The 27,472-nt window shown below is 57.7% G+C and overlaps 2 protein-coding genes across 9 annotated transcripts in view; one reads left to right on the forward strand and one right to left on the reverse strand.

Moving 5' to 3' along the window:
* The window catches only part of ENG (endoglin), a 37,642-nt gene extending 28,997 nt beyond the window's left edge, over window positions 1-8,645 (forward strand). The window contains exons 11-16 of the mRNA XM_006029725.3: window positions 785-823; window positions 1,537-1,659; window positions 2,440-2,691; window positions 3,261-3,330; window positions 6,829-6,930; window positions 7,791-8,645. Coding sequence (XP_006029787.1) covers window positions 785-823; window positions 1,537-1,659; window positions 2,440-2,691; window positions 3,261-3,330; window positions 6,829-6,930; window positions 7,791-7,909 — 705 coding nt within the window. The 3' untranslated portion in view covers window positions 7,910-8,645. The remainder of the gene's footprint in view (window positions 1-784; window positions 824-1,536; window positions 1,660-2,439; window positions 2,692-3,260; window positions 3,331-6,828; window positions 6,931-7,790) is intronic.
* FPGS (folylpolyglutamate synthase) overlaps window positions 1-27,472 on the reverse strand; it is a 41,845-nt gene that overhangs the window by 12,191 nt on the left and 2,182 nt on the right. For 3 of the 8 annotated variants that reach the window (XM_025211227.1, XM_014522770.2, XM_025211228.1), the window contains 14 exons: window positions 23,949-24,077; window positions 23,693-23,746; window positions 23,251-23,315; window positions 23,040-23,154; window positions 22,470-22,547; window positions 21,643-21,704; window positions 21,086-21,188; window positions 20,636-20,713; window positions 19,841-19,985; window positions 19,044-19,145; window positions 17,924-18,074; window positions 17,384-17,459; window positions 16,585-16,651; window positions 12,765-16,177 (listed from right to left, as the gene is read on the reverse strand). In XM_025211227.1, the coding sequence (XP_025067012.1) occupies window positions 15,741-16,177; window positions 16,585-16,651; window positions 17,384-17,459; window positions 17,924-18,074; window positions 19,044-19,145; window positions 19,841-19,985; window positions 20,636-20,713; window positions 21,086-21,188; window positions 21,643-21,704; window positions 22,470-22,547; window positions 23,040-23,154; window positions 23,251-23,315; window positions 23,693-23,746; window positions 23,949-24,077 (1,662 nt within the window). In that variant the 3' untranslated portion in view covers window positions 12,765-15,740. Of the gene's footprint in view, window positions 1-11,716; window positions 12,742-12,764; window positions 16,178-16,584; window positions 16,652-17,383; window positions 17,460-17,923; window positions 18,075-19,043; window positions 19,146-19,840; window positions 19,986-20,635; window positions 20,714-21,085; window positions 21,189-21,642; window positions 21,705-22,469; window positions 22,548-23,039; window positions 23,155-23,250; window positions 23,316-23,692; window positions 23,747-23,948; window positions 24,078-24,427; window positions 24,918-27,408; window positions 27,467-27,472 lie in introns of those variants that run through there. The other 5 variants (XM_025211231.1, XM_025211230.1, XM_014522772.2 and 2 more) reach the window with 5 other exon arrangements.

The following is a 27,472-nucleotide window of genomic DNA, read 5'->3' on the forward strand; positions in this document are numbered from 1 at the left end:
TTGCAGTCTCACATCAGGGAACCTCCCTCCCTGACCCTGTTCTTGGTATAGGTCCCTAGATCCTGTGCCTCCTCCAGCACATGGATTCCTAGGCTTTAGCACTTGGTTGCAGACCTGCCTGCCTCTCCCGGTACGTCGTCTCCACTCTTGGTTCAGAAATTTCACGTCACTTCATGGAGCTGTTCGAACCCACTTTTGCCCCAGTGCACACAGTATGTGACTCAGGTCCACGCTGAGCATTCATGTTTCCTCTCTCCGGGCTTCTCGGTATGGGTGTAGGCATGACAGCCACAGCTTTTGCTAAGAAACGAACATCTGAGCCTATTGGAATGGATCACGTCAGCCCTAAAAGTGGTTGCCTTTAGGATCCTCCCTACCCCATGTGGGTTCTGAGCACCACGTCAGCAACTGCACAAGCCTGATCTGGGAGGGCTGAGCATCCTTAATCCCCAGTGACTTCACAGGAAGTTGAGGACGCCCAGTGTTTTGCACTGTCAGAACCCGGACTTTGTAGAAAAGCAGCCTCTTGCCTCTTGTGTAATGCAGAGGCATGGGCAGCAAAGGCTACAAGTCTCAGCAGGCAGGGCTGCATCTGGAACCAAGTGGCTAGAAAGCACCTGTCTGCTGGACACCTAGCCCCCTCTACCTGAATTAAGTGCTACCACACCTGGCACATGGCCCGTGTCACTTCTTGGGAACACAGGGCTCAGAACACTCTCTCCTGTGCCAGGCCAAGGAGCCATCCACAGGACCCTCACGCTTCCCTTTCTCCTCTTGTCCCCAGCTGATCCTGACACTGGCTGGTCCTCAACAGGAAATTCAGGTAAGGCTGTGATCAGGGAGGTTTCTCTCTCTTGTTTCCATCTCTATTTCTTCTCTTCCCTAATTCCTGTCCCTGCTGCTGCAGAGACATCTCAGGGGCCAAAGAGCTTTCTTATTCTCTCCTCCCCTGACAGGGTTTGTATGATAAAACCCACCCAGAGGGACAGGAAGGCTTTTGTGATTCTAGAAATCACTGAGATGCAGTGGTAGTAATGCAGCAGAGAGCATTTTGGGTCTTTAATTCTGAGGACCGTGGTGCTCAGCACAGATCCCCCCAGACTGTAGGAACTGGCTGCACAGGGTCTGGGGTCTGGAAAGGCTGGGAAACTTGTAACCTACTGCCACATCCCCCCAGCTAAGCCAGCTGTCAGGTTGGTGGTGCCAAGGGGTACACCAGGCTGTGGGACTTGGAGCAGGTAAAGCAGGGAACATCTTGGACATGCGCATCTCCCACAGGGAGTGGCTGAGTCATTGCCTCTGGGACCATGGCTGGGACAGCACCTGGCAGCTGGGGCAAGAATCCAGGAGTCTGGGAGATCCCACCTCCCCTCCCTCCACCCCTTTGTGCATGCCTACATGCCAGCTCCAGGAGTCAGGGTTCCCTTTGTGAGGCCCATGACCCATCACTGTGACTCCCCAGAGACTGGGTGAATCCAGCCCTGCTCCAGTCCGAGAGGTTGCCCTGTGGCTCATCCCTGTGCCTTTCCCCCACAGGTACCTTTTGGGTGCCAAATCCCTGTCCAGGACCGAGAGATGTCTCTGCAGCTCTTCCACAACCCAGAATTCAGATCGCCTTCCACTACCGTGCTGGAAGCCAACAAAGTGGCCTATGTCCAGGTACTATGGTTTCTCATACAGGGACTGCAGCCAGGCTGCAGCCTTGCTGGGCTGCCATGGCTTTGTGACGTTCAAACCCATACAGCAGTGGCTTTGCCTCGAAAGCTGGATGGAAGTCCTCTTTGGGGTCTGACACTATTTAATTAGAGCATGCCCCGGCCCCTTGCCAGGGTGACAGTCTGTCAGAGACCCACGGCAGCTCTGGCCAGAGGGGCTACAACTACAACCCCAGGCCTGGGCAGGCCTGGGCACACTGGCACAGCAGGGGGAGGTGCATTGGCAGGACTGCGTGATGGTTGGGTCTGGCTGCAGCTCAGGACCCAGACTTTCCGGTAGGGGTGTGGAGGAGCCAATTCCAAAGAACGGGGCTGCAGATTAGGACTAAGCACCCCACCCTCCCTGCCTGGAAGCTCCCTCTCCACTTGCACTGACTGCTGGCTCCTTCAGTGATGAAGAGACCGAAGGTGCAGGGCAAGCCCGGGGCAGGGTACCAAAGAGCTCAGAGCTAGGTCCCTGGTGACTCAGGCCCAGCCAATAGGAGAGCTGACCCTATTGTGGGTTGGGCTGCAGGGGTCATGCTCAGAGAAGCAGTCACCCAGGCCAGGTGCTGGAGCTGGCAGGTGGGGCCTGGGGCTGGAATCCTCCCTGTCGGCATCTGTGCTGCTGCTCCCAAGCTGGGCTGGAGCAGGCCCATGGGCTGGATCCTTTGACTTTGCTCCCTCGTGGCTCAGGCGGCAGGAGGGAGCTGAGGCCCATGCTGACCCACCTCTGGCTCTGCAGGTGCGACATTGGATGAAGGACGACAAGCTGGAGCTGGAGCTGCTAGAGTGCCAGCTGGAGCTGGCTGGGCAGGAGCCTCTGCCCCTGGTCAAAGACAACAAGCCCTGTAACCCCACAGTGGAAATCTTACAGCTGCCAGAGCCCACTCTGGACAGAAAGACCCAGCGCTTCAGCTTCATCTACAGCCCTGGAGACGACCAGCGGGCTCCCCCGACTGCCAGTCTTCTCTGCAGAATTGCCCTGCAGTACAGCGTGAGTGTGGGCTGTGGCTCCTCCCTGCTCCCCGGGGAGGCTGTGTGCTGTTCCTGGCCTAACGGGGCCAAGACACGTTGTCTCGCTCCTCATCTGTCAGACTAGGACACACACCGTCCCACCTGCCCAGGAGCCCTGAGAAGAGTTGCCACAGACCTGTCCCATCCTGCCAGGTGGAGCAGCAGCTGCTGCCTGTGTGGTGCCAGGCTGCTCATATCTGGTTCCAGAGACTGCACAGCATGTACACCAGCCAGCCTAGTGTGCCAGTGGGGGTTTACCCCCCCCACACACACATAACTTGGATTGGGTTGCTATGCTGAGGCAACTCCACTCCCCTCTTCCAGCAGGGTCCCCTGGCCCAGGTCCTGTGACTGATCCAGGAAGGATCTGGCTCCAGAGCTCCCAGTCTATATGCCATGCCCCAGTGGTGGTGTGGGGGGGGGTCCTCTGTGGCTGACATCCTGTGTCCGCTATTCCCATCACCACTCGGAGGTTAGGTTGGCTTGGGCTCTCCTCCTGGACCAGGGTGGGAGCTGCACACCTTACCCCTTCTGTTTCTCTTTTCTCAGTCTGAGAACAGCACTGTCTTGAAAAAGGCTTTGAAGGTGACGCTGCAGGACTCCAAGTTCCCTCCACAGAGTGAGTGTCCATCTCTGCCAGGTGGGGTGGGGCAGGGGGTGCAGAGCTGAGAGCCAGCATTGCAGCATGTAACTATTTTAGACAGTCACTGAGATCTGCCTGCATGTCCTATGCACTGCTCCAGGGTGAGCGGCACACCTGGATCCCTGCCCAGAGCTGGCAAGTGAAGGATTAGTGTCTTCCCTCCATATAAAAGCAGGAGCTGAGTCATTAGGGACCAGGGTGAACAGAGAGGAGAGAAATACCCCATAAAACAGAAGCCAGGCTGCAGGCAAGGACTAAGGGGAGACCATCCAAGCGGAAGCAGTGTCAAGTATGGTCTTTGTCCCACTGGACTCATCCCGTGTTACTGGCCCTTCGCCTCAGACCACTGTGGACAGCGCAGACAAGGCTGGGAGCAATGGGCAAAAGCAGAGGATTAGCAAATACACTGGAAGGGGAAACCAAGCCCAGCCTGGTCAGGAGAGGGCAGAGCAAAGCACGTGGCTGAGTGCTGAAGTCCTGCCTGCGGGGAGGGGAGGGCAAGTTTGGGGCGGCTGCATGGAGCCTGTGCTGCCCTGGGGAGCCCATTCTGGAACCAGGACAGCGGAGATGAAAACACGCAGGCGATAACCCAGAGGAAGGGAGATAGGGCCCTGCTTGGTCTGAGCGGGTAGCCCGGAAGCATCAGCAAAGGCTGGTTATCTTTGGAAGCCACCCCTTCCCTCCCCTGTTGGCTGTGTGGGGAGCAGCTTAGACAGTCTGGGGACTGGGCTGCATGGACATGGAGAGCGGGGCCAGACACTGCCTTTAGCATCCCTGTGGGGCCTGCCAGAGCCCCAGCATTGGCCTTGCATCCCTTGCATCAGGACTCACCCCAACCCCCTTGCTTCTGTCTTCCGCAGCAAATGCCCCTCACTTCCCTGCTGCTGCCCCTGCTCTGTGCATCCACCAGTCCCTGCAGACCTGCTCCAGGGCTTCCCAACCTTTCACTCTGGCAGGGGCCTGCACTCCCACTGTCTTCCCCACCCCTTTTTCTCCCAGTCCCAGACAGAGGTGCTCAATGACCTCCCCAAGAGCCCTGTGAAGTGCCTGATGCAGTTGCTGAGGCCCTAGGCTTCAGTGATCAGTGTGAGTGCAGCATGCTCAGCCAGCATGGGCTGCCAGTACAGCCCAGAGCCAAGGGAGCCTGGCTGCAATGCAGACATGAGCTCTGCCAGACCGACCCGAATCGCCTGTGCTGGCCTGAGGCAGAGACAAGGCTTCTGTGCTGGATCACTGAGGCTTTCCCGCCATGCCACATGCCTGCTCAGAGGCCTGGCTCTGGCTGTAAGTCTGGGGAGGAGGAAGGGGTAGACAAGGGCTTTGTCTGCTGGCCTCCTGCAGGGGCCATTAGCACTGTTGCCCTTATCACATTCCTAGCAGCTTCCTTCTGCTTTCCATACCCCCTTCCCCAGCTCCCTTTGCCTTCAGCTACAGCTCCTGCCCTGGCTGCTGTGACAATGCAGGGGGGGCAGGCACTGTCCTATGTGCAACATGACCAGGGCAGGGGCAGGGAGCAGAGATCTGCCATGAGCCCCAGCCAGTGTAAACAGGCCTAGCACAAGCCAAGACAGCGAGGCTGGGAGCTCATGCTGGCAAAAGCACACGAGGGGACTTGTGGGCAATGACCTTCATTTCCTGCCTTTGCTGCCTGAGGAGCAGTGTTCCTACACAGCTGTTAAACGGCAGCCCTGGCCCACCCCAGAGGTGGCTGCATTGCGGTGATTTGGTGGGGGAATCAGCCATTCCTGTTGCTAGTACTTGTAAGATGGTTTTGAACAATTGCTGCTACTCCACCTGCCCCCAGGTGTTGGTTTATCTCCACCTGATGTTGCATACATCGGGCTCTGTCCAGGAAGGGACCTGGGCTGTATTTGTTCTCTGACAGATGCATCCATTCTTGCCACCTTTGCAATACTTAGCCTGAGCCTCCATGGTGTCTGGTGCTTGCCTGAAAGGCCCAGTTCCCGGAGTCACATGATTAAGCAAGACTCCTGCCTTTTGTCTTAGAACAGAGGAATCTTCACCCTATCGCCCTCCCCCAGACTTGAGACGTTAAAGGCATGCATGCATGTGCGTGTATGTGTGTGTGTATCTATAACTACACACAGCTATACCTATAGACACCCCCCCCAACCCACCCACCCCAGTATATAAAATATACTTGGCGATTCTTGCTAAGACGCCCTGCCCCTGATTGTGAGGCCCTGTCCCTTGGTCTGGGACCGCCATGCAGCACGTAGCTCCTGGCACAGGAAGATGCAGCCACCAGGGAGCCTTCAGGGACTGGGTCTGAGTGTGACCTGCATCTGGCATAGGCCTGTCACCAACAAAGTAGATGACGAGTGCTGATGGGCATGGGCAGGTGATTTCAGCCTGCAATCCTGGCTAAGACCAGGGATGCAGGATGCCCCACTGTGGGGGGGGGGGCATGTTCTGCTCCACTAGCCAGGCCTGCATCCAGCCTTACCCCATGTGTCCAGCTGCTGCCTCCACACAGTAGTGATAGCTTTTGCAGCTACTCTGTAAGGGAGCGTGGCAGGGTTTCCGGTCAGCCCCACACCCCCTCCCAAGCCCATCTTTCCAGGCAACACAGCCCTGCTTCCACAGTCCCATCCCAGCCAGGATGATTTCCTGCTTTCCTCCCACCTTGACCGCCTCTTCCTGCCTCTGTTTGCTCCACTCCCCCAGGACAGCAGCCCAACAAAGCAAGGAAAGGCTTTGGACATGAGTTTGCCCTGGCTGGGCCCCGTGCTGCACATCACAGACACGAGTCTCCTGTTCCCTGGCACTGCTGGGAGCAGCTGCTGGGCTTAGCCAGAGTGAGCTGTGCTGCTGAAAGCTGCCAGCTTTTTTTTATTTTGGGGAGAGATGGGAATTGGACAGTCCTGAGACTCGAGGAATTGCCATAAGTCAAATGAGACCTGAAGCAGTCGCTACCTTGCCCCTTCAGCTATAGGGCAGGGGGGCTGAGGTGCACGCGGGGGGGAAACCAGCACTCAGAGCCCATGGCAGTGGGCACCAGCTGGGCTTGGTCATCCTGTGCTTGGGGTGGGCTGTGACATGTGGCAGTGAGGGTTTGGTGCAGCAATGGCATGTGGCTGCCACACTCCTGTCCACACCAAAGCATTGCAAAGATGGAAAGCTTCTCTCCTGCCAGGCAGCAAAGTCCACACGTAGCCAGACTTCCCCCCAGCCCTCGGCAAGAATCGTCCTGCTCTGGCTCAGCCAGGTTGTGCTCTGGCTGTTTGCTTCCCCCCACTGGGCCTTCTCATCTCTCCTCTCCTGGGCCACACTGGGGAGCAGGCAGACAGGGCAGCTCCAGTGGCTGCATGGCACAGCGGGACTTGGCATGGAAATGACAAAGGGGTCTTGCACTGGATGCCACAGGGAGGGAAGGGTACCTGGGCACAGGGCAATAGTGTTGGGACCAGGGTGTCTGCAACTCCTTGCTGATGACTGCTTGTATCCCACCAGATCCGGGTCTAGGGATGGGAGCCGTTCTGGGCATCACCTTTGGAGCCTTCCTGATTGGTGCCCTGCTCACCGCCGCGCTCTGGTACATTTATTCCCACACCCGTGAGTACCTGTTACACCTGCTCACTGAGCCAGGTCCCAGGCTGGGCTGCTCCACAGGCCTCCCCACCTGGGCCCCAGACACAGCTCACGGGGACAAGCCTCTTGCCCCTGCCCCAAGCCAAGGTTTCCCTCAGTCAGGCTCCTCAGTATGTGGCCTGCTCCAGGCTCAGACCTGCTCCGAGGCCCGAGGAACCTGCAGTTGCCTCCATGCAACAGCTCTGCTCCTCGAGGGAGGCACTAGGGCCAGGCCCCCAGCTAGCACATCCGGCCCAGTGCTGCATGCCACGGAAAATACTGTCAGGCTGTTAAAATCCATCTGGCTCATCTTCCTGAGGCCTCCAGCTGGAAGCGATAGCAGCACTGGCAATCCCAAGGCCTGTGCTGTGCTTTGGTCTCATGGGATTGCAACTCTTGGCCAGTGAAAGGTCAGAGCACTGCTCCCTCCCCATTCCCCTCCAATACTCCCACACTGCATAAGGAGCCCTGCTCCTTTTCCCCAGGACCCATGAGGCTGCTCCAAGCTTCCCCTGGTTCCCAGAGTTTATCTCCAGAACGCGGCAGTAGCGATAGAGCCAGGCCAATACAATGAGGCAGGCCTCCATCCTGAATGCGTCAACTGGGCCCTGGCTGCGGGAACAGGATGATTGGTTTTATCCCTGTGAGGAAAGGCCAGTGCCAGGGAAAACAAGAAGCTGGGCCTCAAGAGGTCAAGGCTGGGATGAGCTGCCACAGGCTGGCTGTACCTTGTCATCAGTCACCCAGCTGACAGCTAGGAGTTTTCCCAGATTTTCTAAGGGTGAAGAAAACCACCCATTCCCTCCCTCATGTTTTCCATGCTTCTGCCTTGTGATATGCTCCAGGTCCCACGGCCAAAATGCAGCCAGTCTCTGTGAACCCACCTGCCTCCGAAAGCAGCAGCACCAGCCACAGCATTGGCAGCACCCAGAGCACACCGTGCTCCAACAGCAGCATGGCGTAGCCAGCAGCCTGCAGGGACCCCCTGCCCAGGAGAGGCTGGCAGAGGATCCCCCCACCATGGACCATACCAGAGCCCCAACCAGCTGAGACCCCTGAGCTGGGCAGCAGGGAACTCTAGGGACCAAGAGACTGAGGAGCTGTGGTTTACTGCCCATCCCACCACCTGCTGCTGGGAGAAGCTGCTGAAATCAACCCCCCGCCCCCCGGACCACCCTGGAGCAGCAGGTGGCCCATCAGAGCACCACCAAAAGAAGGAAGCTACCAACTGCACGTGCAGAGCTTGGCTGGAAGTCCAGGTTGGGATGCCAGCACTGTCCGCAGGCTCTGAATGTGCTCCTGGAGCCTCCAGGCCAGCTCTCCCCTTGCCCCGAGACTGGTCCTTTAGGCTAGTGGTGAACCCAGCTCAGTGCTGCTGCCCAGCCCGTCCCGAGAGCACTGACTGGTGCTCACCTGCTGCCCCGGGCTAGCTCTGAATTCACAAACCAGAAGAGAGAGGCTCCATCTTGGCGGCCTTTCCCCACCTCCCTCAATGACCCTGTCTGCATAGCCTGGCTGTGCATTCAGCTCACGCAGTCATTGAATAGTTATGTTTGCTCCCCAGAGCCCCTGCGCCACCCTGGGCCCTGCCCTTCCTCAGGGAACAGCCTGGCACAAAGTGAGCTCAGGAGCCAGCATTTCAGTCAAGCAGAAACACCCCAAGAGTCAAGTCCTGCCCACTCCCTTCACCAACCCACAGCAACAACCAAAGTACGCCAGCCCCTAAGTCCCACTCACCTGCAGGGGAGGCAGCAGGGGCTGGCCCCGCTCTGGTAGAGGCAGGGGGAAGGCATTACTGCCCAGCCCTGGAAGGAGATGCCAGGGTTGGGGGCAAAGATAAGACATGGGGCATCACGAGAGCTTTGGGAGTGGGGCTGACCAACAGGAGGCTCTTCTGAGCTTCCCCAGAGCAGCATAAGCTGTTCAGTGCCCTGCACCTCAGTTCCCAGCCAGGCTCACAGCCCTGCACCCATGGCTGGGACTGAGAAAGAAAGGTATCAGCTTGGCCATAGGAAGCTCTGGACCTCTGGGGATCTGACTCCCCCCCCCCCCCCAGCTACTGTATGTATATAAATATATATATAGAAACCTATCCAGCGTATACAGCATGTGTACTGTGTGTTGGCCTCAGCATAGTCTTGTCAGTTAGCAGTGTAAGACTCATCCATGTAACAGGTTTGGGGTTTTTTGTCCTCTCCAACTGCCTCAGGCCCCTGAGCAGGTGCTAGCATCTCAGGAAGGACAGGAGAAAAACTACTTCCAAACCAATTGAGCAAATATAGCAAAGTGTGGCAGACAGCCCTAGCACGAGGCTTGGGCAGGGAGGAAAGGGAAGTGTGGAACAGGGCCTCAGGCAGAAGCAGGGTAGATGCATACCTCAGGGCCAAGAAGAGAACTGAGCCACTGCAACAGAAAATGGTGTTGCGGGTCAGGGCGGCAGGGTGCATTGCTCTTTAAGTGGCCTGCAGTGGCTCCAGACTGGGCTTTCATGGCTGCATGTCAGATACCCAAATGAGAAACGTGCAGTGTGAAGGTGGGATTTCAACTGTTGAGCAATGAGGTGACATGGGACTTGGAGCAGTTGGCAGCAAGTTATGGGTTCTTGGCCTCAAAACGTGGCTCCACATTGGCCTCAAACCCTCGCCTCCTGGCAAGGGTGGTCACACTAGGGCAGCCTAGGCTATTAAGTCCAAAGCTGGCCAAGGAACCCTGTTGTCGTGGGAGGGAGCGTGTCTGGGCCCACGCAGCTCTGCCGTTTACAGCTCTGATTATGTCAATGCCACATTTGCGCTGCACTAGTCTGCCACTGTTCTTGGATACAGGTAGCTCTTGTTGGGTTAATGTTGCCTGGTGTCAGCTCTGCAGGGCCCCTTTCAGCTGTGGAGGAAGCCCATGGAAAGGCTGCAACCAGTACCCCCAGTTTTGTTCTTATTTATGGCTTCTGTCCCAGCCTGGCCCTGCATGTACTGAAGCCCGCAGGTCAGCCCAGATGGAAGAAGCCCAGATGGAAGGGCCCAGGGGACCTGTTCTTGCCAAGGCACAAGGGGAACAAACTCCATGAGAGAGGAAGATGCTTTGTTTGGCTTCTCTTTGCATTACACAAGGGCAGCTGTGCAAACAGCAATCAAGACAGCTCAGGTCAGGCCTCCTGCCTGGAGCAGCAGCACCGGACAAGCAAAGCCAGCTCAAGTCCCCGCTGACTGGCTTCTGGCTTCGCAAAACTGGCACGCAACTCTCAAGCTGAAAGCAATGGTGATTTTAGGCCATCAGCTAAACCCAGGGGAGTAGGCACCCAAGTAGCCTTCCCCCAACCCCCAGGAGAATAGCATGCGTGTTAACACCTGCTCACTAAGGGCTCCCCCCGGTCCGGAGGTTGAGATGCTGGTGTGTGGCAGAGCAACAACCCTCCTCAGGTCCCAGAGGCGCCGACTGGCAAAGAAAGGCCAGTTGCTCTAAACCGGAGCTAGAGGCTGAGCACAAGTGGCCTCCCTCGATCCATCAGGCCCAGGGGCTGGAAGCTGCTCCTTGAGGATCTCCCAGAAGGGGATGACGCTGCAGGGTTTATTCGGAGCTGCTGGTCCTGGCCCCCCAATTCTGCGCTTGTGCCTAACCGTCTGGTCAGCCCCTGCCCTCAGCCATCCACGTGGCAACCTAAAGGCCCCTCTGGTGTTGCAGGGGGGCAAGGCAAACCAGAGCCCACAAGGTAGCAACCTCCTTGCCTAGCACATAACCTGGAAGAGAACAGGGAAAGACCAGGCCAGAGCTGCCTGTGGCTGGGGCCATCTCGCCTGCAGAGAGCAAGCAGGAAATAACAAGAAGAGTATCACCCTCTACCCTGCACCCACCTTGTCTACATAGCCTGTGCGCTCCTTAGGGCAGGGCTTGCCTGCTGCTGTCTGCACTGCCCCTGGCCAGCGAGGCCCGGACTTGGTGGGGTCTTCGGCACCACCGTAATAAACATGATTCATAACAGTTCTGTGCAGCCTTGATTCAAGGCACCTCTGGCTCTTTCAGGGCATAGGAAAGAACCATGAGGCCACAGCCCTTCAGAGCACATCTACTGATACTGAGCCATGTTCTGCCTCCCCAGTGGCGGTTAAATGTGAGATGGCTCCTTGATAGTATCTGTTCTGTTCCCTGCCTCTAAAGTTGCGGGGGGGAGAGAGACAAGGAAAGCCTCCCAAATTCTAGTCCCCCACATCTGAGACCAGGGGAGAGCATGGAGAAGGAGCAGCCTTGCTCTGCTGGGACCTCCAGCTCTCTCATTTCAGCATGCAGAGCTCTAGCTCCGTCACAGCACAGTAGGAGCTCCCACCGCTGTGCCCATCAGCTTGCTTATGCTGCTTCACTTACACAGACCCACATGGTGCTAAAAGGAAGCAAGGAGCCAGGCACTAGAGCACAAGAGAGAGCAGGCACCACTGCACTGGGGCAGCCATGGGGCTTCTTCCTGCCTCATGCCTTTCACTGGGCAGCCACTAAAACCAAGTTTCATGGGGCCTGGTAATCTCCTGTCCCAGGGGCAGGAGTTGGTCAAAAGAAATCTCGTTCGACCACAGCCACGCTGCTCCTGGTTCTTGGCTCCCTCCCATCAGTGGGGAACCAAGAGTTTTAACCCAGGCACTGACACCTGCAATCACCAAGAAAACCAAGGCTGGATCCTGCCTTAGGGCAGCTCCTTCTGGCCCCAACTCTTAAGGCCTTGCAGAGCCAGTGGGGCTCAAACAAAATCCCCAGCAAGCACAGTCTCCAGAAGCCTGCACCACCAGAAGCCTGCACCACCCTGCTGACCTACCAAGCTGAGCTGCCTTGGGGCTCCCAGGCTCTCCCTGCTCCATGCCTGCTCAGTGTCCTAGAAAGGGTCACAGGGCCCAGGAGAGCAAAGCCAGGAAGAAACATGCCTTGGCTGCACGCTGCGGGAAACACCTGAAGGCAGCAAGCCAGCACCTGCCAGGAGGCAGCTGGGACTCTAGTCCAGAATTTATTGATAGCCATCACCAACAGGCAGGCACCCACTGTGCCTGCCAATCCCACAGCTCAGCCCAGCAAGACTTCAGCTCCACTCCCATACACCCCCATCAATACTCTGCCTAACCCCAGCCAGGCCTGGCTCCCACAGCAGCAAGGATGGGACACTTCCCCTTTGCCTGGCAGCCGAGTGCCGGGTGCAGCCTCCCTACCTTCGCTCCCAGGGGCTCTACAACTTCCTTTTAATTAACACCCCCCCCCCGGACACAGAGCATGTTTCCACTTAGCAACTGAGCAGGGAGCAATTCGGCTTTTGAATCTCAGCTACTCATGGGGCATAATTAGTCCCCCAGTGCTCTGCTCTGAGGCTAGGAATCAGCAGGTGTAGTCTTAGGAATTAATGTCTTTAAAAGGTTTTCATTAAAACCCGAACTCACTCCTGTCGTGCCCAGCTTCCATTCCACAACTCAGCAGCAAAGCTCTAGGACATGACGCCCTGCTGCAGGCCCTTGAGTAACTTGCAAAATCCTGCTCTGAAGGTTGAGAGGCCAGTGGAGCTACTCTACCCCCACCCCACCCCACATGGGAGCCCTTTCTTTGCCCGGGGCGGGGGGGAAGGGAAGGAAGGTGTGTGCCATGCAGACTAGGCCTCCCCGTGCCAGCTCCTGCCCTTGCCCCCAATTAAACACAGCACACAGCTCCTCAGAGCCAAACATTTATTGCGTCCATCAACAGTTCAATGCAGTGGCCACTGGTGGCTTGGCCATGCCATGACTCTTTCACAACTCTTGAGCTCAGGCAGGAGCCTGCAATTTTCACTCAAACCTTCTGTAACAGTTAGATTTTATATATATATAAAAAAAAAAAAAAAAAAAAGGGGGGTTATGTTCAGCTCTGAAACTCTTAGCTGCTATGCATAAACCAGGGTGCTCTGGCCTTTGGCGTCCCTTCAGAGCACCTGTGCAAAGACAGACCCTGCTCTTTACAGGACCCTGCTCTCCCTCCTTTGTCCTTCCGAACCTCCAGCCAGAGCAGGTATTTCCTGTCACAGCCACTCTAGGCAGCACTGAGCATCTCCCATAAAGAAGACCGCACCAATTGCTGCATGGTGCCTGTGATCTATCCTGTATGTAACAGCCCTTTACTAGGCCACACTACACTACCAATACCGTTGGGCCAGGGCCCAGGTGAAAACTGCTCCTGGTGCTATGCTAGTGCCTATAGGCCCTGCTCTGCTCCAATGCAGAGGTCTACGAGGGGAGTAGACTTGAACGTTGTTCCTAAACAGGAGGAGCAGGCGGGCTCGGGTCAAAAGAAGTAGCTCAGATGACAGTGTCCTAACCACGTCCCACAAGGGCAGGGGAGGGTGCAGCGCAGGAAGTCCCATGTGTTGGCAGTTTGTTACTACTGGAGCTGGAGGGGAAGGGGCAAATACGTGGTGGCACCAGGACACCATGGCAGGGGACAGAAGCCCGTCACAGCTGATAGGCAGGTTGGCACACTGGTCCCCGGGACTGTAGCAGTCTGATCCATCACAACTAGGGGGATGGTCAGAGGCCTGGGCACACGCCCACAGACAGACGGCTGGGTCCGAGCCACAGGTGGCTTCAGCACAGAGCCATACTGGGGGATGAGGGCCACCCAGGGCCGAACACAGCCCAGCTCCCAGCACAGCCAGTGCAGCAGCAACCGTCAGCAGGCAGGGGCATGGACCATCACGAAAGCCACCTCCCTGCACAGCCAGCAGGGAAACCTTCTTTGCAGGCCCTTGCTGCTGAGTGCTGAACTGACAAGGAGAAGCTGGTGTAACAGCACACTGGGAACATATCTAGGCCAGCTTGGACCATTAGACGCCTCGGTGCCAGCTCCACACACCAGCCCAATGACAAGCCAGGCCAGGCTGGCTGCAATCAAAGACAGTACCCTGAGAAGCAGATAGCCAGCATCACACTTAGCCACAAGAGCAAATGACTGCGACTGCGTGGTCCATTCCCTGATCCATCCTGGGCTCTGTCCAAACTGAGCCCAGTCAGCCCCTGCACAGAGTGGAGTGAACAGACATCTCTGCTGGTCACCGATTCAAAATGTGCTGCAGTTGGCTGAGCTGGGCACCGCAGTGGCAGACACGCACCCTGTAGCACCCCCATGCTCTCACACAGCCCTGCCAATGCAGGCCCTGGTAACATGCTTTGCCCCATCCAACATCTTGTCTAGTCTAGGGCAGCTGTAGCACTACTGCCCTATGCCCAGAGGCCAAGTTCCTCTGACCTCTACGGGAGACTGAGCTCAGCACCTGACCACAGTGGTTTTAGCATAGGCCATGCCCCCTTGGGGAGCCCAAGTGATGCTGTGGGGACACAAGCAGTGCTCAGCCTCCAGCTTTGCAATCTCTGCCCCACAGAGATGTAGCTCAGCTCCTCCAAGCCAGCACTCCCTGCAGCCGCTGCCTGCCCAGGCACAGGTCAGCCTGGGCTCCAGGCAGGCAGCCAGCCCCTGCTTGAACAATGCAGACTGCACAAGGCCCGGAAAGCAGGCAGGCTCCTAAACTGCAAGGGCAGTCTGGCCCCTTCCCAAGCCCAGCCCCACACAGGCCAGAGCCCCCATCATATTTACTACCCAGCGGAGACAGTGAAGGCCCTTCCCACCCCTTCGGGGCGCCAGCAGGGTCAGCACCCACACAGCACACTGCCTCCAGAGCTGCCCTTGCACCACACTGCCCTGCACTGGGAAGGAGGGGAGGGTTAGATGCCAGCACAGAGCCTCATGCCAGCACACAAATCCCACCAGGAATGGGGCTGGCTTGGGGGGAGCTGGGCCTGCTGCACAAGACCCCCTCCCTTCCCCATGGGTAGGAACAAGGCCAGTCCCCAGGCAGCTCTAAGCCTAAGACGCACAGTGGCACTAATGGCCTCTGCAGAGCCCCTCTAGGGTCTGAGCTAGGCTCAGGCTTTAGGGAGGTGAATCCAGGGAGGAGACAAAGGCACTAAGGATGGGTGGGGGGGACCCCCTAAGCACCAGGCAGTGGTGGCAGGGCTGGCCCAGCAGAGCCTAGGGTGGCAGGTGCCCCACACTGAGGGCCACGTGCCAGCTGGGGATGCCAACTCTCTCCCAGGGAGTTTCCCTTCACACTCCTGCTTTTTAGCAAGCAGCACTCTCCACCATCCCAGGTTTCAGTGTCCAGCATGGAAAAGCAGGCAAACCTACCCCAATCAGCTCCTTTCCCCACCTGCTGCTCAGAGCTGGAGTGGGTGGGGAGGACAGAGGGAGTTGGTCCCAGGAGACAGGGACAGACTTCTACCAGCCTGCACCTGCTTGGGCAAGCTGGGGAAGGAACGGCCCAGTGCCAGTGGCTCTTGGTTCCTGGGAGGGCAGAGGCACAGATCTGCCAGCAAACTGAGAAGAGCAGTGGCAATGAGACTGGCAGACAAGGGCCTGCCCCCTCAGGTGCCTTGAGGCAGGAAGGATCCAGCACTTGGGTCTCCAAACCAGAGCCCACTCCCAGGGGAGGCTGGATCTGCTGAGGGCATGGATCTCACTTCAGCAAATGAGGGGCTGAGCATGAAAACCCCAGTTCTGGGCTGTGGAAGTCAGGGGTGCCAACTCCAGCCCTAGGAGCAGGTCCTGCTGCTTGGGGCAAAAGGATTTGCCTAGAGGGCGGACCACACAGCAAGGAGGTGGCTCAGATCCCAGAGGCTGGCCCAAGCCTGCCCCTTCTACCCCAGGGCCAAGGCTTGGTCACCAGCATCCCTGGAGTGGCTGGAACAAGGTGCCAAGGAATATTCAAGTAAACAACGAAGGGCAGGGCAGAGGCACCACCCCGGCAGTCTCTATTGCGAGAGTGACTGGTCAAGCAGCTTCAAGACCCCACCCACCAGGTGCAGGCTTCCTGTGACCAGCACACGGATGACGGTGGCTTCCTTGAGCAAGACAGCACCAGTGCTAGCCACAGGGTGCAGATGGAGGCCCTTGGTGGTAGGCATCTGGAGGAGTGGGTCCCTGCCCTGGGTGATCCACTGCAGGGCATGGGAGATGCAAGGGAACACCAGTGAGTTGGCATTGAGCGGGCGCTCCACAGAGGGCACAAGTAGCAGGGGGCTGCGCAGGGGGTCAGGCTTCAGCCGCCCACCAACCCCCTCCACCACCAAGGGGGCAGACAGCCAGAGGTCCTGGCCCACCTTCTCCTCCATCAGCTGGTTCCACTTCTTCTGGTTCTCCAGGCAGCGGGTCAGCACGTTCTCCAGCGTGACTGTGAAGTTCTGCTGGTCTGCAAGGAAGAAGAGAATGAGGCAGGGCCAGAGCAGCTACATGGACACCTCGCCCTGCTACCATCCCACTGAGGGAAGCAGACAGACACTGGGAAAGGACCAGGCACCAGGCCACAGATCCAATTCCGCTGGCAAACTCAACTCTAGCCCAAGGTAAATCATGAGGGTCTCAGTTTAGAGGAGTGTCAGTCTGGAAAGACCAATATCACCCCTGTGAAGCCAGCTCAGACCCTGACCCCCCAGGCCCATCCCGGCCTGGGAACGCCTTCACAGGTCCCCCAGGCTTCTGGTGGGTGCAGAACACACACAGGAGGCTCCAACGTGGAGCAAGGGCAATGCTGCATCAGAGCCAGCTCCAGTGCAGATGTCCAAAGCAGCGCACAACCTAGTCTGGCCTGGCACTGACCTGCATTCCCCACCGTAGACACCTCCGTGAAGTTGGGACAGAACACAGCGTAGTCAAACTGGCAAGGCTAGAGCACAAGAGACAATGTCAGCACAGGGAGATGCACACTGCGCTGGGGGCAGGCTGGCATGTCCAGCCAGGGGCAGCTGTGCAGGAGAGGGCAGGAGGGACATTCATCCCTGGTACAGAAATGGCCACAGCAACTGGCTTAGCATCAATCACAACCCAACAGGGAAACTCCAGGTAGAGCTTGGAGCAGAACGCTTCTAGCCAGGACGCCTGGGTTCTGTGCCTGCCGATGGGAGCTACAGGGGCAGAGCCCCCATCCACAGCTGTAAGTTCGTCTCTTCCCAGAAGCAGGGCAGCCTGCAGGGCTCCGGCCTGGCACCAGCCCTGTCCTGCCCCACAGAGAGGTGTGGGGGGAGGCATCTGCAGGGGGTGCTGGCTGGGAGAGGAGAGGTGGGGCAACTGTGGGGGGTTAGCGCCACCTCGTGGCACCCAGCGGTACTCGCCCGAGCAGAGGGGACGCAATCCCCAGGCTGCCAAGCTTAAGCTTGGTGGAGGGGACGGGACACCCCCACAGAACCTGGGAGCCACTGCTCCATTCCTGATTGCGGGGATTGGAGGTAACCACTCTGTCCCCCGTCCCCCTGCAATCCATTCCCCTCCACAGCCATCAGGCCCAGCCAGTCCCCCAGCTAAAACCTACGCTGCCTCCACCCAATGGCTCCAAACCCACTTTCTGCCTCTGCATTGTGCCTCTTCCAAAAGCTTGTCTCCGTCACTGCCCCCAGCTCACCAGCAGTAGCTTCAGCAGAGCCGCCGTGTCCCGGTCCCCAGTGGCGTTGAAGAGAAGAACTCGGACCTCAGAGCCACTGCAGACAAGAAGGGAGCGACCTGCTCAGTGCTGGGGCCTCGCTGCCAGGAACCGGCTGCTACTCAGTTTGTGTGACAGGATGCCCAGGAGGCCCACAGCTAGGCTAAGCCACCTCTGAGAAGCAGGAGGCTCCTTTCCTGTATCCACCTGAGAACGGTGCAGGTGACGAGACAAAACCGCGGCCATTTCCCCGTGCCCTCCCACTTTGGTCCCCAGGCATGACCTACTGGACCCAGGTGGAGCCAGCCCCCAGCTGGGGGAAGTGGAAGGAATATCAGGACCACAAGGAGAGCACTGCTCATGTGGCTGCCCTTGGCGTGGTGACACGCCGCCTCTCCTTTTCACCCTATAAGCACTCCAGCAAGCACCGTCGTGGCAGGATTCCCCGCACAGCCCCACCCTGGTGGCTGTGGATGCGGCACGTAACAGCCCCCTACCCAGGCCCCTCCTTGAGCTCCTTACTCCACGGGCTTCTCCTCATTGAGTGCAGCCTGGTGGAACCAGCGCACGCAGGCCTGCACGCTGCTGGTGGTGTGCGCCCCATCAATGTACCATGTCACCGGCCCATGCTGCAGCACCTGGGTACGGCCCAGCCACACCGCGTCCTGCAGACCTGGGGAAGAGAGGATTGGGGGAGGAGGAGGGATGACGCGGGGCCAGCAGCCAGGTCCTGTCCCCCCCATTCTCTCTTCAGACAGAGCTGGTCCCTCATTCCCTGAGTTACCAGCTTTCTCTCAGGCCCATGACAACTGGGTTATAGCAGCCTGAGAACAGCTGGTGGAGATGGATCAGAAATTAACTGCTGAACACAGTCCCCCAAAAATACAGGGCAGAGAAAGTAAGTGCCCAGGGTAGACTGAGGCTGCCAGGGGGCAGGAGTTCTGCTCTGCTCAGTCCCGTAACCCCTGCTCCTTGCCCAGGGCCTTGGCTGTAAGACTCTGGGCCTGCGTGCCAGTGCACCACAGCTACTGCTTCAGAACGTCCCGGGCATTTTGCTGCACTTCCACTGGCCAGGGAGACCACCAGCCAAGCTCCTACCATCCTGTCTACCCCAGTGCCAAGTTAGCACCATACCCTCCTGCCCAGCCTCTCACCCTCCTCCAAGCACACACCCTGCCACCATCCCAGGGCACCAGGGGGGTGAAGAGCACCCGGCTTAGAACCTTGGAAACGTGGCTTCCGTGTCACGCTGGCCATGGAGGCAGAGAGCCCTAGAGAGCTTCACTCCACACGCAGCCCCATGCCCACCCCACACTGAGCCGGGAGCCCAGAGAGCAGGCCCGGATTCCAGAGGGCATGCCTGGGCCATATAGGAAGCACCACATTTCCAAGGGTTAAGTTCAAAGCAGTGAAAACAGAACGTGAAAAGACAAAGCCTGGTGCACTCAAAACACAAGCAAGGGAGGGCGGTGGGGGCAGAGTCCAGGGTCTTGGCAACATGACTCGCACGAGCTGTTATTTACTCTCGTGTTTTGTTATCTCTGAATGAGCAGCAGCTCTGGGCCAACCCCCATTAACTCAAGTCAAGGGCAGGTACAAGCCCAGGAGCTCACACAACCATGAGAAAAGGGTCCATTCTTACCCTGCACCATGGCAATGCTGGGCCTGAACACGGGTGCCAAAGGTACAGGCTTTTTCCCTGGTGGCTCTGCACCTGGCCACAAGTCCTTCAGCTCCCCGCTACCTGCCAGGAAAAGAAAGCCATACTGTAATCCCTGCTCAGACACCCGCTCTATGCCCTTCACATTTGTTCCTGTAACAGCTTCCCACCAGCAGCACACGCTTGGCCAGCCACTGGACTCCAGCCAGTACCTGGGACCCTTTCCAGGCTCTCCAAATGCATCCATAGCCTGACCCATGGGGTAGCCTCGAAGCTCAATTCCCAGCAAGCTGATAAATTTGCTAGCCAGAATTACTGGAATGGAGAGAGCCCCTCAAGGTCTCTGATCAGATGCCAAGGGGCTCCCAGCCAGAGCACTTGATCAGAAACCCCGACAGGCCCAGCCCAGCAGGGAAAAGCCAAGACGGACATCTCCAGGGGCCTGAGAATAGGCTCACTGCAGCAAGGGTGAATCCAGGGTCTGAGGCTACAGTCACCCCAGGAGCCAGGCTGTGAGAAGCCTGGCCCAGAAGCCCCACGCTGGACAAGCACACAAAGCAACAACCCCCACTGCTTCTTGCTAAAAGCACCAAAACCCCTTCAGGCCTCCACAGATTGCAGCTCTCCCAGAATCCCTTGGGAGAAATGCCCCAGCCTGGGCAGTAGAGGAAAGGATGAGACGCCATAGAACACCAGGAGGGGCCTCCTCAGTTCTGAACTCCTTACAAACCGCCCCCCACCTCTCACCCCTTCTCCCTGCCAGGGACTGTGCTCCTTACCTTGGTATCCCTGCTGCTCCAGCCACATCCGTGATAGCTGCAAGGCCAGGGTGGCATTTGATCGCTGATGGTCACCTGCCAAGCCCAACGGGAACACTTTGTCCTCTTCATAGGCACCCAAGTCTGGGCACAGGTAGAGGGGGCACTACATACAGAGAGACACGCCAAGGGTGAGTGCTGCCCTGCAAACCCCATTGCCCTGGGCAGCTCTGTGAGCTGGCTGAACATTTGCCAGCCAGCAATTGGCAGCAGCAGGAGCGACCAAACAGACCAGGTCCCAGGATTAAGCTGTTCATGCTCCAGAGAGGTTATGTTTGCTTCTGAGTCTGCCTCTCCAGCAACAGTCACCTAAATGCCAACACCAGCAGCACACATATTGAGCAAGATAGAACAGCCCCAAGCAAAACATGGGCCCCCTGGGGTGGAACTACACTGGCTAGGGATCCAGAGCAAGGAGCCCGGCCCTCCTCCAACAGCAGCTCAGTAGAGAGGGGCAGGCAAAGATCTCAGGGTCCAAACCCCCAGGGGCAGCAAGGACCAAGGCTGAGCCAATGTCATGTACAAGCTGGTCCTGCATTGTAGAAAAAGCAGAGGGGAGACAGCGCATGGGGCCCAGCAACAGCAGCAGGACATCTCTGAGAATATGCATCACTTGAGAGATGTGGACATGGGGACCTAGAGACAGGAGTTTCAGAATAAGGCTGGGGCAGTCAGAGATGCTGCTGCTGCCTTCCCCCACAGTTCCTCTGCTCTGGGGGCAGGGTGCAGAGGAGGTATGAGCAGGGCATATCTTACCGGGCTCTCCCTGGCTCGGTCCCTCAGCACCTCCAGGGGCCGCTCCGGCTGTGGCACCGTGAATGCTGGCACACCAGGCTGCAAGCAACATGCATACATCCTTAAGCCAAGATAGCTTGTGAGCTGCCCAGATCTTGTCCACTCTAGGGAGGCACCTGGATTCCAGCGACGGGCTCCTGAGCTGGGCCCAATTCAGAGGTGGTCTTTGCTAGGATTTGGAGCTTCTCCCTCCGAGAGCCCGCCCTCCCAGCAAGTAACCTGCAGGGCTTGGGGTTGGTCTCCAGGGCCAGGAGTTTCACCTTTCAGTGTGCAGAGCCAGATGACCTGGGACTGGGTTCTGCCAGATCCAGGGATCTGGATGGGCTCTGCTTGTTCGGGCAGACACAGAACCACCCTCTAAACTGCCCCACGGTACAGCAGCCCCTCCCCAACAAAGCCAGCAGATTCTACCTTGAAGATGCCTCCTTTCTGCCAAGCAATTTTCTCCATGGTGTCCCCCAGGATGCTGGTGTGGTCAATCCCCAGAGAAGAGACTCCACACACGACTGGCTTCCTGGTCACGTGAGGGGAGGGAGGGGTAGCAAGAGAGAGAAAAAGTGAGAACCCAGCTTGAGGGCTCCGACTGTCCCCCACACTCCCCATGACCTCAGTTGTTGTCCACAACCTGGGGTGGGGTGCCTACTGGCTCCACAAGGAGCCAGTTGCCTTCTGAGACCCAAGTTTACAGCCAGGCATGACTGGAAGTTACCAGCACCCAATGGCTGCTCAGTAACTTCACTGGGGAGGCCTCCTTATCATGACTGCCGCCACAACCATAAGCCTTCAGCCCCTTGTTGTCTGAGGCCCAGGACTGACCAACCTCTTCTCTTGGGCACAGTTCACTGTTGACACCCACTAGGGAAGGAAGGTTGGATTCATCTTGCCCTGTCCCCAGGCAGAAACTCCCTGCCCCTGAAGCTTCTGTCATGCTCGTGTCACACTCACTGTCAGCCCCAAAGAGCACCTACCTGACAATGTTGGTGCAATCGTAGGCCCCTCCAATGCCAACTTCCACCACTGCAAGGTCCACCTGGATAGGATGAGAGTATGGTATGTGCTGCATCACTGCCCTACGTACAGAAAGTGAAGGACCCTAGGCACTGCCCAACACACAACCTCCACACACCAGACACCCCTGCCTGGCCAACTAGTACAGCCAGCCCAAGGCAGCTGGGCGTATTCTAGCCTGTGCTCACAGCAGCCCCTTCAGTACAGGGATTCTCAGTCCAGAGACATTTCTCAGCCTGGGTGCACATGCAAGCATCTCTCACACATTGGGCCCCAGAGGTGTCTGGCTTCGCAGTAGAGGACACATGCAGGCAGGCAGCTAGCTGTGCACATATGGATGCAGCCAGGGATATCAGATCCATACATACACACCCCTCAAGTTACAGGAGGGTCCCCAGGCCCTTTCCATGGTATGAAGGCTATTACCCTAAGTCACAGATCCAGGGTCTCATGGTCATGCTCACTCTCACTGCCCCCCTAAAAAAATACAGAAGTGGCAGGAGCCCCAGGAACTGTCAGGGAAGGAAAAAACTACCCAAGGGGAAAGGATGGGAGGCCTGAGGGTATCTGACTCAACCCTGGGAAGGAAAGAGCCATCAGCTATGGGGTGTAGGTCCAGGCTCCAGCAGCCACATTACAAGAACTGCTGGGCACATCCAGCTACCCTGAGAATCCACGACGGCTGCAGACAATCAGCACCTGGGGCTCAGCTGCTCCCCTGCCAGTGACCAAGGCATGACCCATCACGCCAGCAACCCACCCACTGGGGAGAGAGCCAGCACTGTACCTTCTCCTGCAGGAAGACATGGAAGGCCATGATGGTGAGGAAGCGGAAGTAGGCAGGCATGCTGGCATAGGCAGGGTCCTATGGAGCAGACAGAAGGGTTACAGGAAGGGCCTCCAGGGTAACAGTGTCACCCCAGCTCCACTTCCAGTCAGACACCCTGGGAGACTAGCCAGGCCTCAGCCCAACACCGCTGGCTCCTGAGGCAGTGACAAGGAGGCAACATGCAGGGCCCAGCTCAGCCAGGATCCCAGGTGGTGTTTACAGATGAGAGCTGATTATACCTTATCGTTGGGCACTCACTAGCACTGTTCACATCACAGGCAGAGAGAGGGGACACAACTTGGCCCAGGTGGCCAAGTAGGCCAAGGAAGAGCACAACCATCCCTGGTTCTAAGCCCTCAAAGTGCTCCCACGGCCACCCCAGTGCCCCACAAACCAGCCCTGAGCAGCAGCGCTGGACCTTCCCTGGCCTGCAGCACAGACTCTGTTCTGAAGTCCAGCAGGGGACACGCTCAGGGGAGGACCTTACTGGCTTGGCCCCAGGGGCCCCCTCCCAGGGCCTGCACACACCTTGGTCTCCTCTAGCCGGTTGTACACCTGCCAGAAGTACTTGCTGAAGAGCTCCTTGCTGATCGGCTGCCCATTGATGCGGATCCGCTCACGTACCTGCACCAGGTGGGGAGAGCTGGGCAGTAGGAGAACAAGCAGAGGGTCAGAGCTCAAGGGCAACATCCCCATCCCACCTCTGGGTGCCCCCCTCCACAGCAGCTACAATGCCCACCTGTAAAAGCCTGTCTTGAGGCCGTAGTTTCGGAGGATGCGCTCTGTGAAGGCACAAGCTGAGCCCTAGCATGAGACAGCGGCATTAGCTGGGGAGCCTGACCAGTCCATAGCCCACTGGATCTGGGCCTCTCGCCAGGAAGCAGCTCTGCCCCAGTGCCCAGGCCACTGAAGCTTCCAGGAAAAGGACTTCACCACCAGGCAGCCCAAAGTGCCAAAACCCCCATGCACCAACCAAGCACCATGTGACTGTCAGACACCAGGTGACCCTTTCACCTCAGCAGCAAGTTCAGTGCCCTCCCAATTCCCTCCCCAACATCCTCCTCAGTGACCTCATGTTCTCCTACCCCAGGGTCTCCCCCACATATGCCCTTGCGCACACCCCTCCAGTGCTTCATTCCCTGGGCTGCCTCATGCCCCACTCTATGCACTCCCCACTTTACCTTGCCCTTTGTCCCAGTGACGTGGATGATGTTCAGTTGATCCAGGTCTTCGACCTATCAGACAGAGGTTAACCGGCCCGTGAAAGGAAAGCCAGAGCACGTGAGACACCTCAGTTCCTACACATCGCAGCACCAACACGGTGGGAGGGCTCACAACCAGGCCTGCCCAGGGCAAACACCCACTTCCACCCATCCCTCCCCACAAGGGATGGGACGGGATCTCCAGAGGAGCCCTGCTGGCCCTCGTAGCCCTTACCTTCAACCCGCTTCGCTCCAAAAAGCCTTTCATGGCCTCCAGCTGCACCTGAGGGTCTCCTCGCTCCCGCTTTACCTGCTCCAGGTAACTAGCATTAGTCTGGAGGGTGTTAAGGGTCCGAATCGCATCCTGAAAGGAAACAAGTAAGGTCAGCACTTTGCACTGGCCTCTCTGCCCTCAGGACAGGGCACAGCAGAGCAAGGCAGGCTGGGCAGCATCAGAGCCAACACTGCGACACTCCAGGCCAGCCTAATCCCCAGTGCTCAAGTTAGCCCTTCTACTCACCTGTGGTCACGGGTGCAGCCAGTCAGTCACCCTCAGCCCTCACCATCTCCACCCAACACGAGGTCCCCAGCACAGAACGACTTCTGCTGTTCCCGTTTGGGGACAGTCATGTTACCAACCAACCCCCCTTTCAGCTGACAGCACCTTGTTGCAGGCAGAAAAATAGCTATATCCACCACTGTGCTGCTACCCACCCAGTCTGGCTCCATCCGGTCCCTCTCAGAAGTCATTTCCACCCAGAGTAAGTGAGGGCTTTCACCAGCCAGCCCCAGCAGGGAAGCCCCAACCTGAGCAGGTGTTAGCAGCAGTCCCAGCAAGCTGGCACGATCCTGGTCCTCTCCCTGCCGAGTGCACTGAGCTCACATCGGAGCCCAGAGAAGCCACACGGCCTGACAGGTTAATGCACCCAGTTGTACAGCACTCACTCTCATGCCCTGGGACTGAGTGCAGCAAGCAGCCCGGAGCCAGGCGTCAGCCCCACCTCCTCCCAAAGTCCCCTCCAATGCAGGAGCTGCACTGGGAGGAGCTGTGGTTCCCTATGCTACCCCTACCCTTGTGCTGCCCCGCTGCTTTTTACGAAGCACAGGGCAAGGGCAGGACCCAGAACTCAAGGTTCCTCACTAGCCTCAAACATGAAGTACAGGAGCTGCAATGCACCCCTTATGCCCAGCCCACAATTTGTCCCCAGCAGACTCCATACACCCCAATACACAGTGAGCACCTTGACTGTGAAGGGGACCTGAAGTGGGGAAAAATAACCCTTTGATCAACGTGAGTGGCAGCAGCCACGGGGCTGAGCTTGCTCCTAGCCCCACGAGCTGACTGGGCTCATGGACTGACCGTGTGCCAGGCCCAGGACTGCACACTGGGTCTGGAGTCATACGCCAATTCTGACCCCAAGCACTGGCTCCAAGGCCACGCACTGAACCCAACTCGGAGCCAGTGTGTAGTCCCGTACACACCGTCCCAGGCTTGGCATGCAGCCCCAGAGGCAGCGCACAGGGCTGAACCCAGCCAGTGACTCTGGATCCAGTGTTGGCACGCCAGGTCTAGGGTTGTGCGCCAGACTGGACTTAGCATGTGAAATCTGGTTACACACCAGGACCACACACCGGCCAGATCCATCACATGGTTGGGGAGACAGCTTCCCACAGGCCCACAAATCTGGCAGCAGGGGGAAGGAGTGGTGGCAGTGTTAACTGCTGCAGCAATTAACATTGCCATGGCTCTACCCACCCTCCCTTCCAAGTTTCCAAACCCATAGGGATCCTATTTTCTTGCATATAAAGCACAACCTGGTTTTCCCCAGTTGGTTTTGAGGGAAAAGATGCAGGATATATGCAGGAAAATAGAACTAATAAAGGACCATCACAACAAACAAGAGATTGCCTCAGCTCTGACGGGAAGGGAGAAGAAAGTGGTGAAAGAAAGGACCTGTAACCATTCCAAAAACGTGACAGGCAGCTGACTTCCAGCATGGAGGGGGTGATGTCTGGCATCAGGGCTGGCAACCCTCCCCCAGCAGGGAGGGCTCGGATCATAAGACGAGCCCTGGTAACCCAACCCAGAGCATGGGAGGGACTCAACCTACCCCCACAACAGCCCAGCCAGGTGCTGATTAATGCCTCCCCTGTCTGTGCACGCCCCATGCAGAGAAGCAGTTTCCCGGGTTTTCTTAAGACCTCTGCAGCACTGCCAGCTCTGCCTCAGCCTGTAACCAGACCTGCCTGCACCGCCCCTCTATAAAAAGCATAAGCCCCACTCCGCCAGTGACAAGAGACTATTTATACGAGGCAGTATACTGTACCGCCTGGGAAGCGCAGAGATCGGCTGCACGTTCCACCTCTCAGCTGCTTCGGACGAGCTGGATGGACCGGAGATTTTCCCACTCTGCATCGCAACCCCTGTCCTCCCATTTCCACACACGGCCCCCGCCTTGACTTGGTGCTACCCCAAGCACAGCTCCCCTAGACACCACCACAAAGGGCATGTGGATCATTGGGCATGATCATGACACCAGAGACCCCAGTTAGAGCAGGCCTGCACTGGGCTATGTGATGAACAAACATGAAAGAGAACCCAGCTTACCTCCATCCTACAGACCTGCTCTCTTCCCTGCCTATCACGGAGGACAGCAGGGACCAAGGAGCCCCAGTACATAAGACTGTCACTACAAGACTCAGAGCAGTTTTAAGGCAATGAGTCCCACATGACCACCGCACGCTTCCTAACCCAACCTTATTCAGTTAGGCACATAAAAGACGACGGGTGTCCATGTGATGTTCAGATGCATGATTAAAGTCATTTGCGGAAACATCACGTAGAACAAAACACACCAGTTTCTACAGCAGCACCCGCGTGATCATGTGACAGACCCTCCAGATTTTGGAGCAGAGATCAAACACGCAACCAGGTCCATTAGAAACGATGCAGGAAGCCCACAGGTGCAGCCTGGGCAGGGCAGGGCAGGGCTGTTTCTAAACATTACGGTCCACACAGCATCAGGCAGTCTCGTTCCAACCCTGCTGCCACGAGCTCCATAAAACGGGCTCAGCTGCACCTTTGCCGAGACCGCCCAGCACCTTTTAACACGCACGGACACGCGCACAGATTCGAAGCCACTCTCTGGATGAGCACCCCCCTGTAAAGACCTTTGTATCGTGTGTGAGAGCTCTCGGTTGGAAGGAACCCGCTCTACTCCATCCACAACCTTCAAGAGTGAACAGCTGGCAGGCGGCACGCGTTTTTTACCCCCGGAGTAACTCAGCATCCACGCAGTGAAGTGCATCTAAGAGCTCATCATTAGGCGGCAGTGGTGTTATTAAACAAAGTCTCACACAAACCCCCTGGCCCAAGCCCCTTGTGAGCGGCTATTTCCCAGCCTTGGGATGGGCGGGAGGTGACAGAAATCAACAGGACTCCGAAGAAAAAAAGTTACAGGAGGCAGCTGGGGAGTGCAGTGGGCTCCCCGCTCCCCTCCGGCCCAGCGCAGCCAGCCCCACATCAGCTGCCCTGGCCTCTCCCAACCGGCTGCGTCTTGCACGCGCGAAATCCCCGCCCTTTGCTCTGCCTGGGCTCAGGGGCAGACTGCACAGGACAGGGCAAGCCCCCACCGCGGGCTCTGGCCTGGGGGACAGCCCTGTGCTGGCCGCGGAGCGGCTGCTGCGAGGGGTACCTGGTAGTCCATGCGGGGTGCCTGCGCCGGCCACGTGCTGTATCCGCGCTGCGCTCCCGCCGCC

The sequence above is a fragment of the Alligator sinensis genome, unplaced genomic scaffold, assembly GCF_000455745.1.
Source record: "Alligator sinensis unplaced genomic scaffold, ASM45574v1 scaffold388_1, whole genome shotgun sequence".
Lineage (NCBI taxonomy): Eukaryota > Metazoa > Chordata > Crocodylia > Alligatoridae > Alligator > Alligator sinensis.